Source organism: Xiphophorus couchianus, chromosome 5 (assembly GCF_001444195.1).
Source record: "Xiphophorus couchianus chromosome 5, X_couchianus-1.0, whole genome shotgun sequence".
Lineage (NCBI taxonomy): Eukaryota > Metazoa > Chordata > Actinopteri > Cyprinodontiformes > Poeciliidae > Xiphophorus > Xiphophorus couchianus.
The window spans coordinates 12,407,856-12,426,523 of record NC_040232.1 but is presented as its reverse complement, the minus strand read 5'-3'; the positions used below and the strand labels follow the sequence as shown (position 1 = coordinate 12,426,523).

Genomic DNA, 18,668 nt, shown 5'->3' with positions numbered 1-18,668 from the left:
ATGGCTGCCCAGGATGAACTCAGTAAGTTTCTTTCTGCCTTGTTAACGATTCATATCCTCTTAAATGTCCCATTTGTGGTTGCCAAAACATGTGTGGCGGTGTGTTTTTGCCCGCCCTGCTACTAAGGCTGTTTATAAAGTAATGATAACGCCAAATTCAGTTTAAAACTGGGTTGGGAACAGGCTACGTAGCTAGCTGACATGCTAACGTCAGGAGGCCGTTTGCCCAGTCATGGTGAAAATAAAACTATCACATCGGCTTCTTATTTATGTCCTCTCACCAATGCCTTACAGTGGAGATCTGCATTTTTGGCATTTGTGACATTTAGGTTAAGTTTCACGTACGTGTCACTGCTTAGAAAAATATGCTTTTATGCTAATTAAAAAAAAAAAAAAGATGACCTGCTTGGAATGTCTTGTCATTTGTTGCTAACGGCTTAGAAAGCTAAGCCAGGAGAAAGAAGGCATGGCTGGGTTATGTACAGGAGCTGGCAGGTTGAGCTCATCGGCCATAATGAGACAAAATGCTGCTTTCCAGTATGACTTAACATGGTTAATTTAACCCAGAAGGTGTCTGCAGTCACCAATGAGTTAAAGATTCATATTAAAATCGAAAGATACTGTACAGTAGGAGCTGCTGAAATCATGACTTGGTGTACCGGTGAAGTAAAAGTGTGTTTCGATTAGATCAACTGGAACGCGTGTTCCTTCGCCTGGGCCATGCAGAAACTGATGACCAGCTTCAGGACATCATCTCCAAGTTTCTGCCACCTGTTCTTCTCAAACTCTCCAGTGTTCAGGAGGGGGTGCGAAAGAAGGTGAGTAGTAAAGTAAAAATAATGGTTGAGTGCTCAGCCAGCCAGTTTAGGTGGTCACGTTGTGGTAGGTTTGCAGTTGTGCCAGACTCTTTTTGTTATTGCATGATGGACTAACAGAGGTGAGTAGAGTAGAACTTGTACTTAAGTAAAAGCAGCAATTAAAAATAAAAAAACAGCCCAAGTGCTTATAAAAACCACAGCAGAAAACCCAGCTGGTTTTTAATAGTAAGTTAATGTTTTTTGGTGTCTGAAAAATGACCCGTTTAAAAAAATCTCTGTAATGTCAAGTTACAAATCAGCATGCACCTCCCCTCACCTAGCAACCCCAGCAAAGCCCAGGCTGACACCCGGCAACCCAAGTGGAGCTCCAGCATGTTTGGTCAGCCGGTTTTTACCACTGTATGCGCCATGCAGTGGCTGCTGGCAAAGACAACTGTTTTGCTATTGACTTACCATCCAGAAATTACTTGCTGCATTCTTGCTGGTTGTGCAGGATGCCCTGCTTTTGCTTTTTAAAGATCTACAGTTATATAATTGCGCATCTATTCGCAGCCATTCTCATGTGTGAGTGTAAATGTTGAGTTGTGGGGGGCGTGGCCAGAAGCAGCTCATTTGGATCTAAAGTTACAAGAGGCCCTAAAACAACTCTGTTCTGAAATGAGCTCAAAATAGGTAGAACTGAGCAGACTAAAATCTCATAATCTAAGAATGATTTTGTGCAAAACAATGTAATGAACATGTTTTGTATAGATATTTAAATATATTGAAGTTTGTGATTTAGAGTCACAAAATGTGGAAAAGTTAAAAGTTTGTACTTTAAAGATTGCTTTCAGCAGCCTTATGTTTCTTTGCATTATTTATTCATGCATCTGTTTCATGAAACTGCACTAAGAAATGTGTCTCTGACTAGGTGATGGAGTTGTTGGTTCACCTCAACAAGAGGATTAAAAGCCGACCAAAGATCCAGCTACCAGTGGAGACACTGCTGGTGCAGTACCAGGACCCTGCAGCTGCTTCTTTTGTTACAGTAAGATATTAATACAGTGTTTGCCTTGTGAGAGAGGATGCTTACTGTCCATATTATGTTTAGTCACTCTACAATTAAGTAAAATATCTTGAGCAAACATTCAGTCAGTATTAGTTATCAAATGAATGCTAAATGTGTGAGTTGATTTTGTTGTCTTCATTATAAATCAGATTTTTAAAAATTGTGTATTTTAACTTTGTGTGATCTTTAATTGATTTGGTATTTTAATTGAAACAAAAACAGGTCTGTTTCATTAAAATGAAAACTACTTCATTTTTTGACAGAATTTCACCATCATCTATATTAAAATGGGCTACCCTCGTCTAGAGGTGGCAAAACAATGTGAGCTGGCCCCGACTCTCATCACTGCCATGGAAGGCAAACCACAGCCACAACAGGACAGGTGAGGGGACGCATATTCTCACATACCTATCCAGTGAAGTACTGTCACCTTCTAGACTGCATGCCAAAGGTGTACACACTCCGGTTAGAAACTCCAGGTTTTTGAGATGTAAAAAGAGGAGAACATAATAAATTATTTCAGAAAATGTTTTTTTCTTCATATTTTAGGATTGTGCATTTGTGCACAACATCAAGCTAATACTTTTGCTTCAGTTTTAGTATTCAGTCTTCTTAAGGACACACAGGCCATCAATTTTAGTGAATCTGATTAATCTAAAAGAATGTTCAGTTATCCTCGTTGGGCTTTGCTGACATTTTCATCTGTTTCATAGTTTACAGCAACGCTATAAATCTCACTGCTAAAACATTCTACATTTACCAAAGCACAGTAAAGATTATTCATTGAGGAAAATGTGGGACAACTGTAACATTACTAAACTGAATATTTCTTCAAAGTGAATGAAAATGCAATACAAGAATTTATCAGGGAACTTTTAACTCCCCCCCCCCAAAAAAAAACAAATTAACCAGTCCTGACTGCATCTGACTCAAAACCAGCAGTGCTTGACACTAAAAGAAATCCATATACACACTGAAATACAGTAGCATTTTTCTGTGGTGCAACTTGTTTTCTGAATTGGGTTTCTTTGGCCAAATGAATGAAGTCCTGAACTGTTCTATGTGATCTGTGTTGACAACAAACCATCATGTGTATGATAGGAAGCTGCAGATTCTCGGTGAGTCCAAAACAATTGAAGGTTTTAGAATGGCTTAGCTTTAGTCCAGAACTAAATCTGTGGGGTCAACAGGAGAAGGTTGTGGACAAGCAATATCCTCACACTGATAGGTTTGGAGAACCTTTGGAAGGTAAAGTCAATAAATATTTTTCTGTCAAAATTGGATGCTGCAGAATTCTGAGCAACTATGTCAACACTTATGCAACCAGGTTACCGCCACTCACATGTATTTTATACTTTTTCCACTTAGATTTATTTTGTTCAGACGGTTAATGTTCAGGCAACATTAAAGGTTGATGCTTTCATATGGAGTTCCTTCTCTGTTTTCTTTTTGTGTTTTCAGCCTGATGCACCTTCTGATTCCCACTCTATACCACATGAAGTATCCTGCAGACTCGTCCAAAGGCGTGTCTCCATTCAATTTAATTGAAAGGCCAAAGATGATGCACCTTCTACTGGAGTTCATGCTGGATGTTTTGCTCATGCCTTATGGGTAAGTTGTCAAAATAAAACCTGCGGCTGGAAATGAGTGTTAATCGCGAGGATGAAAGCATTTTGAACTGGACCATTCTTTCTTCCACATCATCAGGTTTGTGCTGAATGAGTCTCCCACTCGGCCTGCACCATCCTCTTCCCAGGGAGGTTCCTCGGACGGGGCGGTCACTGGGAGCGGGCAGGGTCTTCCCCAGCCTCCCCCAGGGATGAGTGTCTATGCTGCAAAGAGGGTTATTGGAGAAGCCCAGTGGAACGCCGAGCAGCTAGAGCAGGTACAATAACGTATTCAGATGGTCATGTTTGATCTGTCTGATCAAATATTTTGTTCATAGTTAAAACCAGATATTTGGAATCGTATATGAAGAAAAATGCCATAGGTTGCTATGATAATTATATAAAGGCATACAGGAGGGAAAATGACAAGCTTTTGGAAGGCTACTAAAAATGTTTGGCCCAAGTCATACAGTTTAAAGGAAATATCGCCAAATATCAAGATAATCTATCTCAGTTTAGTGTGTTATGGAGATATCAGTCATTGTCAATTCAGTTTAATCATAGTTTTATCTTGGCTGTTAATTGCAGGTTTCTGTCTAACTCCTTGGTTGTTGCTCCAACAGTGTAAGCTGGGCATAGTGAAGTTCATTGAGGCCAAGCAGGTGCCAGAGGTGGAGACAGTGATCCACTTGGCGGTGGCTTCAAGCGACACGAGACACAGTGTGGCTACTGCAGCTGATCTGGAGCTGAGGAGCAAACAGAGGTAGAGCTTTTTATTTTCATGTTAAATGTGTGGAAAGACTGTGAACGTCTTTAGTTTCTGTTTCCTATTATCTTATGTTTATGAATGACAAGATGGTCCTGTTTACACATTACAAAGCTATTTTCCTAATGTCTATTTTTGTTTCGTTCCAGCATCATTGACTGGAACAATCCTCTAATTATCAACAAGATGTTCAAGGTGTATCTGGGAGATGTCCCTCTTAAAACAAAGGTTTGTAATTTACATTTAATTTAAAAGCCAATGAAGGAGATTTTTATTCAAATTCAGATCAAGGTAAAATGTTCACATATTTTCTGCAGGGTGGAAATGTCAAACAAGAGCTGAAACACGATCCAGTGAGCACTAGAGTCAAACTAAAAATCCTGCCACATCTTCTACGCTCCCGGCTGGCAGCAGAGTGCTTCCCAGCAAACATCCAGGTCATACTGACTCTTTTTTTAGACAATCAGTTGTCAGAATGTCTGTTGCTGCCTTTTCAGAGATCTACGTCATCTTCTATTTGGCGATGTGCTAATGTCTTTACTGGTTTACTTTGTGCTTCAGGTTGTTTATGATGGCTTGTTTGGGGCCAACACCAACAACAAACTGCTGTCTCTCACCTTACAGTTTGTCCATCACATCTGCATGGTGTAAGACTTTCACACTTATTCCTCTGTCCATGAACAGCTTCCCTGTGTTTCCTCTCATGAATAAAGTCTAAATGTTTTTTCTATTTTTCAGATGCCCCAACACCAACAAGCCTTTAGGACTAATGCTGCTCAATGGTCTGACCAAACTTATCAACGAATATAAGGAGGTAAATAAGATGCTAATTAAATTTAAAAATGTTTTAAGACTAATTCAATCCTGCTCTAACAATAGTTAGCTGTTTTTGATTGCATTAGGTCTCAATAAGAGGCTAAATTGAAAATGTAACTGTCTTAAAAGAAAATGTTTACAGTAAAATAAAACCGTGATTTTCTATGTATCTGCTCCAAGTTATGCAGTGATCATTCTTTAAAAGCTGGAAATGTACCTGTACTGAAAGATCCTCCAAGTAATGGAGCAGAGGTATCTGTGCAAATAGACCCCAACAAACCACTTGTATCATCTTAGTAGATTGTAGCTCCTGAACTTTCTTTTGCACATCTCAAAATATAAGACTGCACCATATTAAAAGATTTTTTTTTTTTTTTTTTTTTTTAATAACAGCTTTGTCCAACTTGGTATTTGAAAGCGAAACGCTCTGATTTATGGTCAGACATATGTTAAGTCATTTGTTCATTTATTGTAGCAGCACAGAAGCCTGAAGAAACTTTTGCCATAATCTGTCACCTCTGCTTTAGATCAAAAGCAGAGGTGACGTCACACTGTGTGTGTGAGAGAGAAAAGTTGGTGATATGCAGATCTGCAATGTACTGAATGTAAAGATTATTTCAAAACACAAACAAAATGATTAAAGCTTTGACATTTTAAGCACCTTGTTTTATCGCGGTTAGCAAATATCAGTCTGTTTATATTTATTGTAGAGTGAAGACACTTGGAAATTCAGTATGTTTTTTAGCAGATCTAAAAGAATGTTATTCTAAACAAGTGTTTTAATCTTTGCAGACAACTTGATTCAGATTTTGGTCATTATCAAATTTCTTGTCTAATCAAAACCTGCACCTCACTGGTAATTCTTGCAGTTTGGTTTATCGTGTTTTCTTTCTCTCACAACGTCTCTCTCTGCAGGATCCTAAGTTATTATGTGTTGCCTACTCTGCTGTCGGAAAGCTCTCAAGGTTACGATAACATCTTATTGGTATTTCAATTTCGTACGATTTAGAAACAGACCAACCGTCACTTGTTTTTTTTTCTATTTCAGTCGCATGCCTCAGCTTTTCACAAAGGATATTGCTCTTGTGCAGCAGTTTTTTGAGTCTATGTGTAAGGTTGGTGGAACACATTTTGGAAAAGTTGGAGGTGAACCTACTATAGTATTCTTCCTTAAACATTGTGTCTGCTTGATCAGGAGGAGCCGGATGTTCGCCTTGCCATTCAGGAAGCTTTGTCAATGATGGTTGGAGCGTATGCCAACCTGCAGGGGGCGCTACTGAATCTGATGGAAGCCCTGGTGGCTGCATATATTTCAAAGGTAAGTCTACCACATCAAGAAGAAAATTTGATTCTTTGACAACTGTAATGTGTGTTTTAACAAATGAGTTCATACTGGTGCTTGAAATCCGTGAAAATGCTTGAATTTTAATTAGGTATTTTAAGTTTTGGAAAGTGATTAATTTCTGTATGAAGTCCTAAAGAGTACTTGATATTTAAACCGCACAGTTTTGTAACAAAAAGTGCAATCAAATGTTTGATTTACAGCCTAAATTTGGAAACCGTTATTTATAGTTGAATCCAGATAATTAAAAGTAATAAAAAGATGAGCACATTTTTATTCTCACTGTCTGAAGTTAAATCAGACCAAACGTCTCTTATTTCAGGTCAGTTAGAATTACCAAAATAATTTTTATTTGCTAAATGCCAGACAACTTGGAGAGAAAATTTGTTAGAGATTTCTTTTATTTATTTATTTTTCTGACCAGTCAGGTGTACAGGATATGTGTGAGAGAGACCTTTCAAAACCTAAAATTTTGCTATATTTAAGTGTACCTTGTTCCTAATGATTTCAGTAATAAATTACATCATATAATAGTTAATTGAAACTGTCTTTAGTTCACTGGTACCGTTTTTATCTCCAATGTGTGAAAAAAAACTGTGGTGTGGAAAAGTTTGAAAATTTACCTTGAAAATGTTTGAATTTTACTGTGGGAACAGTGTAAAACCCTGTAACAAGCTTAGTAAGTAGAAATAAAAGGAACCTGCTGCTTGTTGTTTCACTGCAGCCGGAGGTACAAGTTCGCCAGGTGGCCATGAAGTTTGCCAGCACGGTGTTTGCTCCTGACCACGTGCCATCAAGGTACCTGCTGCTGCTGGCTGCTGGAGACCCGTAAGTTGAAAGAAACACATAACACTAAAAACTGCAGCAGGAAAAAAAAAACTTTGCTGTTTTATGAAACCACTTAACTATTTGTAATGCAGAAAGAGAAATGTAATGGCTTAATTAAGATACATGTCTGTAGTGAACTTGGCACTGGGTAAGATTTTTTTTGCTCTGTGCTTTAGACGAGAGGAAGTGTCTGCAGAGGCCCAAAGGGTGCTGAGGCCTTTTCCCACAAAAAGTTCGGAGAAGGAGGGACCGAAGCCAATGCCGTCCTTTCCCGACATGGTTGCCTACATCCAGGAAAAAGTAGGGCTCAGAGCATCTCACAGACAGCACACCTGCAAAATAATGTTACCCTTTTAATTCAAGAAATAATAATACATTCTCGTCATTTTCTTAGGCAGCTCAGAGGATCAAAACCCCTGCAAAATATATTGTTGGGGCCTCCACAATTCCTTTTAACCCATCTGCCTTTGGAGAGGTAAATAATAAACATATCTATTTTATTTGAGGATAAAACCAGATGACTCAGCAAACTATATAAATATGTTTTTTGATGGATTACTTTTGTTTTTTCAGATAATGTTGTACCTGAGGATGTGCCTGGCCCACAGTGCTGGCGCCAGGCCCATGTCTACCCGCTTGTTGGACATGCAGGACGATGCTCCAGCCATCGGTCGCTACATCCACACCCTGCTCTCAGCTGAACCGCCAAAAGGCCTGGAGGGAAACCCTGTGCATGTGTACATGGATCTACTGCAGCAGCTGCTCTCTGCTGTGGGAGGTGAGACTTAATCTGCCTTCCTCGGAGGCAGTTTGGGGTATAAACAGGTAGTAAGCGATGGTATTCTCTTTTGTCTGATTTATGATTTGTCTAAATGATAGTAGCTGCACTTTCTCTTTCACAGCTTTAGTTTGTTCTAAGACTAATTCAGCCCTTAATAGAGAAAAAAACATTTTATATTTGTCAATTGTAGTATTCATATGTATCTACATCTAAATTTCCCCATAGGAATCCCAGTCATGTACTGCTTACTGGAAGTGGTGTCTGTGTGTCCAGAAAAACTCGCCCCCAGGTTTGCTGATAAAATAGACTGGATTAAAGTGAGTTCTATTTTATGTACAAAGTTTTTAAAACTCATTTGGCAAGTTATCTTTAATGCACATTTCACTTTTGTTATCCAAATTAGCTGTAATCATATTCGTCTTTCAGAGTCTGATGAACACCAATAAGGAGGACATGAGGGAACTTGCCGCCCAGCTGTATGCTTTGGTGATTTCCACCATGACTGGCAACGAGCTGCAGACAGCCGTGCAGAATCTGGTCAAAATTACCAAAGACAACCATGTATGTCACATAGACTTACGGTTATTCGTGTCATAAGCTTTCGGTGCTAATATTTATTTTATGGGTTGAATCTCAGAGTCCTGAGACTCAGCATGGCGCCATCTTGGCTCTCGGCTACATGGTGGGAAGGAATCTGAGCAGAAAGAAAGCCACTGCCTCCTGTGAGTTGACAGAAAACAAGGTGGAAGAGATGAGCATCACTTACCAAGATGATGACAAGCTAGTTTCCATGGCTACTAAGACAATTGGTATGAACTTTTTTTACATAAATCCTTTTTGTGCAGATTTTATTGACTTATAGGAAACTTTTATTGTATGTTTTTGCAACCTCTTTTGCAAAAAACAAAGTAAAGTTGTATAATTAGTGAGTGTTTGATCATTTCCCCACTAAAGTGATCGCATATATTCACATCCAGGTTCCTTCCTGGACAGCGGCAGTGCCATGTTGGCCGTAGCAGCCTGCACAGCTCTAGGAGAAATTGGGCGGAATGGCACCCTGCTGATCCCTGCAGAGGGAGACGGCTTCACCAAACTCTCTGTCACAGAAAACCTGCTGGCTCGCATCACTTCTGGCAAAGAGAGCGTAAAGGTAAGCTGTGACTTTTAATGGCTCTGATTTGCTGTGCTGTTGCTCTGATTGATTTTATCCGCGTCGTTTTCCAGATGAAGGAGCGATCCATTACAACCTTGGGTTATCTGCCAGTGGGAGACTCAGACTTTCCACACCAGAAGAAGCTGCTGCAGGGCCTCATGGATTCGGTGGAGGTATGAAACTGGATTTTTTTTTTTTTTACTTTCTCTTGAAGTGATTTTAGAAGTATTCAAATTATTCTGCTGTGAAACTGCCACATACCAATACCAACCCTTCTCTGCTTCCTTTCTACCTTCCAGGCCAAGCAGGTGGAGCTACAGTTCACAGTTGGAGAGGCCATTACTAGTGCTGCTATAGGAACCAGTTCTGGAGCCGCTAGAGATCCGTGGACCTGCACTGAGGACCAGTACAGCCCGCCACACAGTGAGTCTACAGGTTCTATCCCTGTTGGTGTGAAATAGATCTGAATCCATTAGTAACTAATGGATTAAGTCATTTCACAAATTCCCACAAAGATTACTTAAAATATTTTTATTAACAAATTAAAATAAAAGGGAGAGAAACATCCCGGACTAATCAATCCCTATTTCAAGACAACCAGTGAGAGCTCTCTGGATGGTGATCAGTAGCTTAAATAATGGACATATCTGTCCAGTAATAACAGTGGAAGTGAGGCAGGGCCAGTCCATCATTGCTATAAGCATCACACATTGACATTTGACAAAGGAGTATCTCAAGTACCATAAAAAGTGACCAGACTAGATTTAAAAAAGGGATTTAGAATACAAAGTAATACATTTGTAATAATAGATGTTTTTTTTCAGCATGTTGAAATGACAAAAAATATTTAAAGTTTGACAAACTTTTACAGTCATTACACATCTGATTGGCTGTCAAGGCCAAACAGTTTGTCCGATCATTTAAGCACATGGAATGTGTTTGAATTGCATAACATACTAAAATTGCTAAAATTTATGTAATTTAAGCAATTCATGCAAGATGTAGATGCATATGAATACAGCAACTGAAAAATTAAAAATTAATTAAATTGCATAGTATACAAACTATAACATAGATTTAGCTTATGTGTGGTTACCTGTTTTAATGTAATTCTTGAATGCGTCTTTTTTTTTTTTTTTTTTCCTTTCTCCATTTTCTTCCATCAGATGTTAAAAACAACGATGTGGTTCGCTGGGTCCTCAACTCCATCCTGTCCAGATACATTCCCAGCCAGAACCCTCATGTGCGGCAGGCGGCCTGCATCTGGCTGCTCTCCCTGGTCAAAAAACTCAGCCAGCACAAGGAAATTACTGTACGTACATAACCCACCTGTAGGATTACTGTCTTCATTTCTAACTTGAGCACAAGCTTTAAAGATAATTTTCCCATATTCCTCTTCTGCTGCAGTCTCATTTGAAAGAGATTCAAATAGCCTTCATCTCCGTTCTCTCAGATCCGGATGGTAAGACAAGATGGCTGAGCTGAGCTTCATATCTCTTTCAGTTTCTCTCATTTCCACTTCCTCATCCATTCTTTTTTCCTTTCTGTTCAGAGCTCAGTCAGGATGTGGCATCTAAAGGCCTGGGGCTCGTTTATGAGATGGGTGGGGAAGCTGATCAGCAGGAACTGGTGTCTACATTGGTGGAAACACTCATGACTGGAAAAAGGTAAGCTGCTGGTTGAACTAAGTAGTAAATTGAGAGTTTGTATGATTATTTATTCTTGTTAACAGGGTGAAACATGCAGTCTCAGAGGATACCGAGGTGTTTCAGGGGGAGGATTTGGGAAAAACGCCTGATGGGTGAGTTTTGTTAGTAATAGTCGATTTGTAACAAGTTTGAGTTACAACCAATAGTAAAACAAGTTATATAATTTTCTTCTAGTCAAAGCTTGTCGACATACAAGGAGCTCTGCTCACTGGCCAGTGACCTGAACCAACCAGATCTGGTCTATAAGTTCATGAACCTGGCAAACCACCATGCCATGTGGAACTCACGCAAGGTAACGCACTAAGGCTCACTCTCTTTTGCCAGGTTTTCTTCTCCTCCCTGACCTACAACAATGTTCTGTTTCTTCCAGGGAGCAGCTTTTGGTTTCCACATGATCGCTACCAAGGCTGGGGAGCAGCTGGCTCCATTCCTGCCACAGTTAGTGCCTCGTTTGTACCGCTACCAGTTTGACCCAAACCTGAGCATTCGCCAGGCTATGACCAGCATCTGGGATGCCTTAGTCACCGATAAAACCCTGGTAAGGCTCCGTAGTTTTATACATCAACGGAAACATTGGCTAGAGACAGAATGATGTGAAAGTGGGTGTGAAGAACCGTCAGGAATAATTGTTTCTTTTTGCACAGGTGGACAAGTACCTGAAGGAAATCCTGCAGGATGTCATCTCTAACCTGACCAACAACACCTGGAGAGTGCGTGAGTCCAGGTAGATCGGACCGGCCTCTCACTTACACTTGTAGAGTGTTTATCTTCTCCAAGACTGGTTAAAGTGAATTGATGGATTTGTCTTGCAGCTGCCTGGCCCTCAACGACTTGATCCGTGGCCGTCAGGCCGATGACCTCATTGATCACCTGGCAGAGATGTGGGAGACGTTGTTCAGAGTCCTGGATGACATCAAGGCCAGATGAAAATAATCTGAAATAAATGTCAAAGTGGTTCATTGTTTAATCTCCATCTGAACTTTTAATGTTTTTTTGTTTTTTTAGGAGTCTGTGCGAAAGGCTGCAGACTTAGCATTGAAAACGCTCAGTAAGGTAATGTTATGCCAGCGCATTGGACTGCATGTAAGTTTCTATTCCACTATGTAAGTATTTCAGCCTCTTTGATTTTATGTGCAGGTGTGTGTTCGTATGTGTGAGTCTACTGGCTCTGCAGCCCAGAAAACTGTGGCCGTGATGTTACCCACTCTGCTGGAAAAAGGCATCGTTAGCAACGTCTCCGAGGTTCGCTCTCTCAGGTAAATCTGTTTACGTGTGCAACATAAATACTGATTTATATCAAACTAAGATGTCTTAAGATGCTTTCTCAGCTGATGCTAAAAGGTGAACAGGGAATACAGTATACTGTAAAAGTAATTGCTCATCTGCCTTAACACACACGGTCATGTGTTGTTTCCCATTCTTAATCCATACGGAATGACGCCTGTTTACTCTTTACAGCTTTACCATCTTCAACTCTTCGGAAATAAGAAGAGTGCTTTCCATTAGTTTCAGGAGTGGGTTTAATGGACTTTTTGATTATTTTTCTTGAAACATGTTTTTTGGGGTCAGACACTGATGTTGGATGAGAAGGTTGGCTCTCAGTCTCAGGTCTGATTCATCCCCAAAGGTGTTCTGACAGGTTGAGATTGGGACTCTGCAGGCCTGTCAGCTTCTTCACACCAGACTAGTTCATGCATGTCTATTGATTTGTTTTGTGCACTGGTACACAATCATGTTAGAACAGGAAGGAGCTTCCACCAAACTGTTCCCATAAAGTTGGGAGCATAAAATCCAATATGCCATGTTGAGAGTTTCTTTCACTGAAACTAAAAGGACAGAATTTTTGAAAGCAGCCCCTAACACATTCCCGCATCCCCTTGAATTAAATTATTTGGAGCCTATTTACCCCTTGTTGTCGTGGAAAGGACAAAAAAAAATTACAAAATGTCAAATCAAACATGCTATTTGAGTACATTTGTTGATTTTGTTCTGCATAGTTTAGAAATGTAAAACTGTTTCGTCAACCTTTCTCTTTTTAGTATTCAGACCCTGGTGAAGATCAGTAAGACTGCTGGCGCCCGATTAAAGCCTCACGCTGCTCGGCTGATTCCAGCTCTGCTGGAAGCCCTCAGCACCCTGGAGCCTCAGGTCCTCAACTACCTCAGCCTCAGAGCCACTGAGCAGGAAAAGGTAGACATCTTTCAGTTCACCTACAAGTCATACAGAAGTTGCATTTGCTGATACATGATGTCACCGTTACCTTAAGAAGTCCGGATATCATGTATCTAAAATTAAGGCCTTAAAATGTATCAAATTAATTTAAAAAAAATGTAAGTTGGCCTTAAATATGTCAATTTGTGTCGTGTCAGGACTATTTAATCTTGTATTTATTTTTTTCTCGTGGGACTTTTCTTTCAGGCAAACATTTAAGTCGCCTGTAAACATATTCACTGCATTCTGTGACTAAAGGTGGTTTGCGTAACCACTAACTAGCTGCTGACATACCATAGCTAGCTAGCCTTTTTGCATCTATCATGAGTAAAGCGTAAATTTAACCCCTGTTGGCTGGAAGACGCTCATTTTCGCCATTGCCTCACTTCTGTTGCCAACCTGTACGATGGTGCATTTATTCTGTGGTAAAAAGCTTGTCACTACTACTATATAGCGCATGCTATTTTCTTTTGTAAACATTTCTGTCGTGATACAGGTCTTAAATTTAATTAATGGTCTTAAAAAGTCATAAAGGTGTGCTGGTGAAATCTGCAAAAGCCCTGTTATACGAGATGTGTTTGTTCTTTCTCTGCAGAGTGCCATGGATGCTGCAAGGCTCAGTGCTGCCAAGTCTTCTCCAATGATGGAGACTGTTAACATGGTAAAACAAAAATAAATGCTCACACAATAATCCCAATTAATTCACTCTAGAGTCTTCCAACCCAAATTTTGGGATATCCAAGTTAGTTGTGAGGTTTCTGCATTTATTAGCAGCTGCACACTTAACTGAGGCGAAGCTTCTGAATGTGTGTCTTCTTCCAGTGTCTGCAGCATCTGGATGTTTCTGTGCTGGGAGAGCTGGTTCCCAGACTCTGTGAGCTGCTGAAGAGCGGAGTGGGCCTGGGCACAAAGGTAGAACCGAGTCCTGTAGTCACACATCATCAGTGATTCTCCACCACACAGAATCGCATCAGTTGTATTAATGATTGCTGTTCTCGGTTTAGGGAGGCTGCGCCAGTGTAATTGTGTCCCTGACGGTACAGTGTCCTCAGGACCTAACCCCATACTCAGGTACAACACAACACTCCATCTGACTCGGTTAATGACTCAAGTCGAACAAACTAATCCATTTTTATCCGCAGGTAAACTGATGAGTGCCTTGCTCAATGGCATTCATGACAGAAGCACCGTTGTACAGAAAGCCTTCGCCTTTGCTTTGGGACACCTTGTCAGGGTAAGCCCTTCTGTTAATATGAAGTCCTTGGATAATTATTAAACCCTGGATTTGTCTGTTTATCACAGACTTTATCACGATGACATTTATTCTCCCTTTTAGTCAGCAAAGGACAGCAGCGTAGAAAAACTACTACTGAAGCTCAGCAACTGGTACTTGGAGAAAGAAGGTGAATCTTACTTTGAAATTTACTTGTTTTAGTGGAGCAATAAAATGTGACGATATTGTTCTTTGTGAAAGTATTCATAACCTTTAAGTTTTTCCCATTGTATGACTTTAAAACTACAAACTCGAGTGTATTTTATTAGAATCTTACAAAGCAGTGCATAGATGTGTGGCGTTTAAAAAACTACACAGTTTTATTTTTCTTCAGTTTTTGCATTTAAATTTAAATCTGTAAAGTATGGGGTGCATTTATATTTGCCTCCCTTTCCTAAGACCCCTTCATAAAATGGAGTGCTCCCCATTGTCTTGAGGAGTCTCCTTCTTTCTACATAGGGAGTGTGTCTAAAATATTCTGATGTAAATACAGCTGTTTTGTGAAGTTTGTTGGAGATTGTGAGTGAAGAAATATAAGTAATATTTATTTTTTAAATGGTCTAGTCAAAGTAAAGGCCTACATTAAATTGAGAATCTAAATACAAGTCAATGCCACACAATTTTTACATTTTTGTGCTGCTTCCAGTAAAATACATAGAAGTTTGAAGTTGAAAATGTTAGTTTGTCTGGTGATTTTTTTTCTCCTGCCTTGACTCCCTTTTAAATGAAATGTTTTCACTCTGTTTCCAGAACCTGTTTACAAGTCCTCGTGTGCGCTAACGGTACATGCCATCAGCCACTATAGTCCAGATGTGCTGAAGGCCCACGCGGGCGTGGCCCTGCCCCTGGCCTTCCTGGGCATGCATCAGGCGCCGGGTCCTGATGAGGAGAAAGGAGAGAGTCACGATGCCACCCTGTGGTCGGAGGTGTGGCAGGAGAACGTTCCAGGTGGGGAACGCCGTGGCATGATAAATACCGGTGCTATGAAACGGAAAGGATCATTTCCCAGGAATAAAAGGTTTTTAATTTTTGATACTTTTCTATGACTTCAGGAAGCTTCGGGGGCATCAGGCTTTACATGACAGAGCTGATCACCATCACACAGAAAGCCCTGCAGTCTCAGTCCTGGAAGATGAAGGCTCAGGGTGCAGCTGCCATGGCAACTGTTGCTAAGGAACAGACGGGATCATTGGTGGCACCGCACCTCGGTTTGGTGCTGACAGCCTTGATGCAGGGACTCTCTGGGCGAACTTGGGCTGGCAAGGTGTGTGTTGTTCCTGTTGTTTAAGAAAGCCTGGAAATAAAACACAACACTTAATTCAGATTTGGTGTTTTGGTTTTGTATAGGAGGAGCTGTTGAAAGCCATCGGGTCAGTGGTGTCCAAGTGCAGGTCAGTCATCTTGCAAAACTTCTTCCTGCTTGCCACGGTTCCTGTGCAGATCTGGATGAATATGATTGAACTTTGACATCAAGATTTTCCAACGTGGGGGGGGGATTCAGACTTATATATAGTTTCAGACTTTAGTTTGCCCGCAGCTTGTTTGTCCAGTTGTCCATTCTGTCATCATCCACCTGAGTTTGTTCTTTCAGGTTTCATACTTAAAAACTTTATCAAATATACGTAGTGAACACTGGGCTTTAATAATGGTAAACTGTGAACATTTATTTCACATTTTAGTTGTGAAATAAATTTCATTTACTACTTCCTGTTAACTTGACATTATCTCTTCTCTGGTTTTTAGCGCGGAGCTGCAAAAGCCGTGCAGCGGCCAACCCAGCATCCCAGAGATCCTGGATGTCGTGTTTAAAGAATGCCGCAAGGAGAATCTGGTTTACAAAATGGCCGCTCTGCGCTGTGCCGCAGATGTTCTCCACAGCAGCCAGGAAGACCGCTTCACTGACATGGCTGAAATCCTTTTCCCTCTGATCAAGAAGGTTCGCTTCTAAGTTTTCTGTTTGTCGCGAGGCTAGTTTTGTACAGACTTGCCTTGAGAAGAAGCCTGATCTCATGTTTTTATGACAGAGCTGTCCAGAGAGCGGTGGCGCCTCTCCCAGGTCAATGGATGATGATGATGATGATGATGATGACAAAGATATGAAAGATAAGGAGCTGCACACTGAAGCTATACTCTGTGCTTTTGAGACACTTGGGAAGACCTGGCCCAGAAACCCACAAACTCAAGGTGAATTCTATTGATTTAGTAGCAGATGTGTTTACCCACATCAGTTCTTCATCATATCTGTTCTCATCAATCTGGACCGAAAATAAAGACTCGTCTCTTTGTTGTGCATGTTTGCGTGCAGCAAGTTTCCAGACAGATTTGTGCACTCTGATGTGTGGGAAGCTTAAGCTGAGCACATGGAAGGTGCAGCTGGCTGTTCTTCAGGCCATGAAGGCGTATTTTCAGGGGTGAGGACCACAAAAACACAAACTGTACACCCTGGATTTGGGAAGTCTTCCACAATTTGAATTATTTAGCTAGTTAAAGCAAATTTCTTTTCTTTGTAGCTTGTTGCTGCTTGAGAAGGGTAATGAAGACATGAATGCACTATCGCAGATCCTCACTGAGGCCTGCACTGCTCTTACTTATTCTTTAGGTAAGGAGGTAATTCAAAATCTAATGGCTTTAATTGAAAGTCTTATGTCTTCACAGACTGTTTAATTTTCTCTACAGAAAATAAAAGCTACTCCTCTGTGCGGACAGAGGCCTTGTCTGTGGTGGATCTGATCGTTAAGAGAACAGGAGGTAGGCTTTTATTGATTCTGCTTTTTGTAATATTGAGCACACATTATGTTCAAGCCTCAATAATGTTTCCAAATTTAGGTCTACATTATTTAACCTTCTTGGAAAATGAATTTCGGTATGCTTCTGTTGATTGGCTTGAAAATGGGACGTTATTTATTTATCCATTACCCAACTTACCCAACGTTTCCTGGCATCGCTGATTCAAACAGAAAAGAACAGATGAAATTCTGTGTTTATATCTCTAGGTTTTTACTCTCAGACTTCAGATTTATTTCTCTGTGTCTCTCTCCAAATGGACGGAATTTATTTGAAACCTTAATATCTTACTCTGCAGCTGATTTGTAACATATTTTTGTGTGGATATTACCAGAGAGTGAGCAGTGGGACTGCATGCCTGTGAGGAGCCGGGAGCAGCTGCAGCGCTCCCTGTCGACGCTGCAGTCCGACAGCCGGCCCGAGCTGAGGGACAAGGCGCAGGAGCTGCGCAGACGCATCCAAAGCCAGCCCTGAGCGAGCGCGGAGAAACTGACCTGCCCATTAACTTGTTAATCAGCAACACAAACCATCCATTAGCACATATCTATCTGATTGAACTCCGTAATACATCTGTGTTGTTTTAATTTACTCCAAGAATCCATGTAGTCTGTGACGGTGCTCTGGGTGAACATGTCAGGGTGCAAGGCTCCGACGTTGATGTGTGAAGTTTGGTAACTGGGCCGTGAGACGATGAGAAATGCTTTATAAGCCAGTGTGTTGACTTTGTGGACACTGTATAGTTCTAGCCCCAAAATGGGGATTTTACTACTGTTGTGAGTTTGTCTTAATAATGAATTTACTTCTCTAAACATCAGCAATAGGAATACTGACAAGACTTCACTGCTGTTAAATTGTGAAGAATTGTGTTTTTCATAAAGTGCTGAAAATATGTGCCAGATGACTGAGATGTCAGCCTGATTTAAAGCCTGAAAATAAGAGTGAGCCTGCTGTTGACTTAAAGTGATGCTGTGGTTGTTTCAGTTTATCCTTCATGAAATAAAACTTTGGACCACTGACCTGGTTTTGAAGCTTCTCATTAACTCTGCAGGTTTATGGCAGGCAATTTTAACATTGTCTACATGTAATAACTTTCTAGATATCTGAATGTTGAATAATTGAAATAAATGGACTCATCAAAATGTAATTGAAGATGGGTTGAATTAGAATGTGAATGCAGTCATTCAGGATAGTCAAAATGTATTGTCTAATCAAAATAATTTTGATATCTAGAGTTAGATGAAACATTTGTTAAAATGGCCTGCCATAAGTCAGTCATGAATTGCAGATTTCTTACAAAGTACAGGTAAATTTGACGCTTTTGCTAGTCAGAATGTAATTAGGAATAAATCAAATAGTTTGCTCAAAATATAATTAAAGATATATATACTAATACATCCACTAAAACCAATTTTACATATCTGGAATGTATGGTAAAAACAGATTTTCTGTTGAAACTTACTGCCATAGAGTTTGTTTGCTCCTACAAGTTTTTCTTCATAAATAGTCCTAGTTTAGACAGAAAAACCTCCAAC

General features: G+C 40.3%; 1 protein-coding gene across 1 annotated transcript; it reads left to right on the top strand.

Moving 5' to 3' along the window:
* Positions 1-18,152, top strand: ecpas (Ecm29 proteasome adaptor and scaffold). Its single transcript, XM_028019008.1, has 49 exons — positions 1-22; positions 688-818; positions 1,729-1,845; positions 2,130-2,248; positions 3,328-3,477; positions 3,574-3,751; positions 4,097-4,236; positions 4,389-4,467; positions 4,557-4,676; positions 4,801-4,886; positions 4,978-5,053; positions 5,971-6,020; positions 6,104-6,170; positions 6,251-6,373; positions 7,122-7,225; positions 7,402-7,525; positions 7,620-7,700; positions 7,799-8,003; positions 8,232-8,323; positions 8,433-8,567; positions 8,644-8,815; positions 8,984-9,156; positions 9,231-9,332; positions 9,459-9,582; positions 10,326-10,471; positions 10,567-10,621; positions 10,712-10,826; positions 10,892-10,960; positions 11,043-11,160; positions 11,239-11,406; positions 11,513-11,592; positions 11,681-11,786; positions 11,874-11,921; positions 12,006-12,124; positions 12,908-13,058; positions 13,675-13,740; positions 13,902-13,991; positions 14,084-14,150; positions 14,222-14,313; positions 14,416-14,482; positions 15,103-15,300; positions 15,405-15,616; positions 15,700-15,743; positions 16,096-16,288; positions 16,377-16,536; positions 16,658-16,763; positions 16,863-16,951; positions 17,029-17,100; positions 17,471-18,152. Exons 1-49 carry the CDS (start codon positions 1-3, stop codon positions 17,608-17,610), a joined length of 5,541 nt encoding a protein of 1,846 aa, XP_027874809.1. The 3' UTR covers positions 17,611-18,152.
* Positions 18,153-18,668: the final 516 nt, after the last annotated feature.

Bases quoted from the DNA above. Each gene is read 5' to 3' on its own strand.
- ecpas (XM_028019008.1), top strand. From the start codon at position 1: ATGGCTGCCCAGGATGAACTCA. The intron at 819-1,728 runs GTGAGTAGTAAA...GTCTCTGACTAG, and splicing joins AGGAGGGGGTGCGAAAGAAG to GTGATGGAGTTGTTGGTTCA. The intron at 6,021-6,103 runs GTTACGATAACA...TTTCTATTTCAG, and splicing joins GCTGTCGGAAAGCTCTCAAG to TCGCATGCCTCAGCTTTTCA.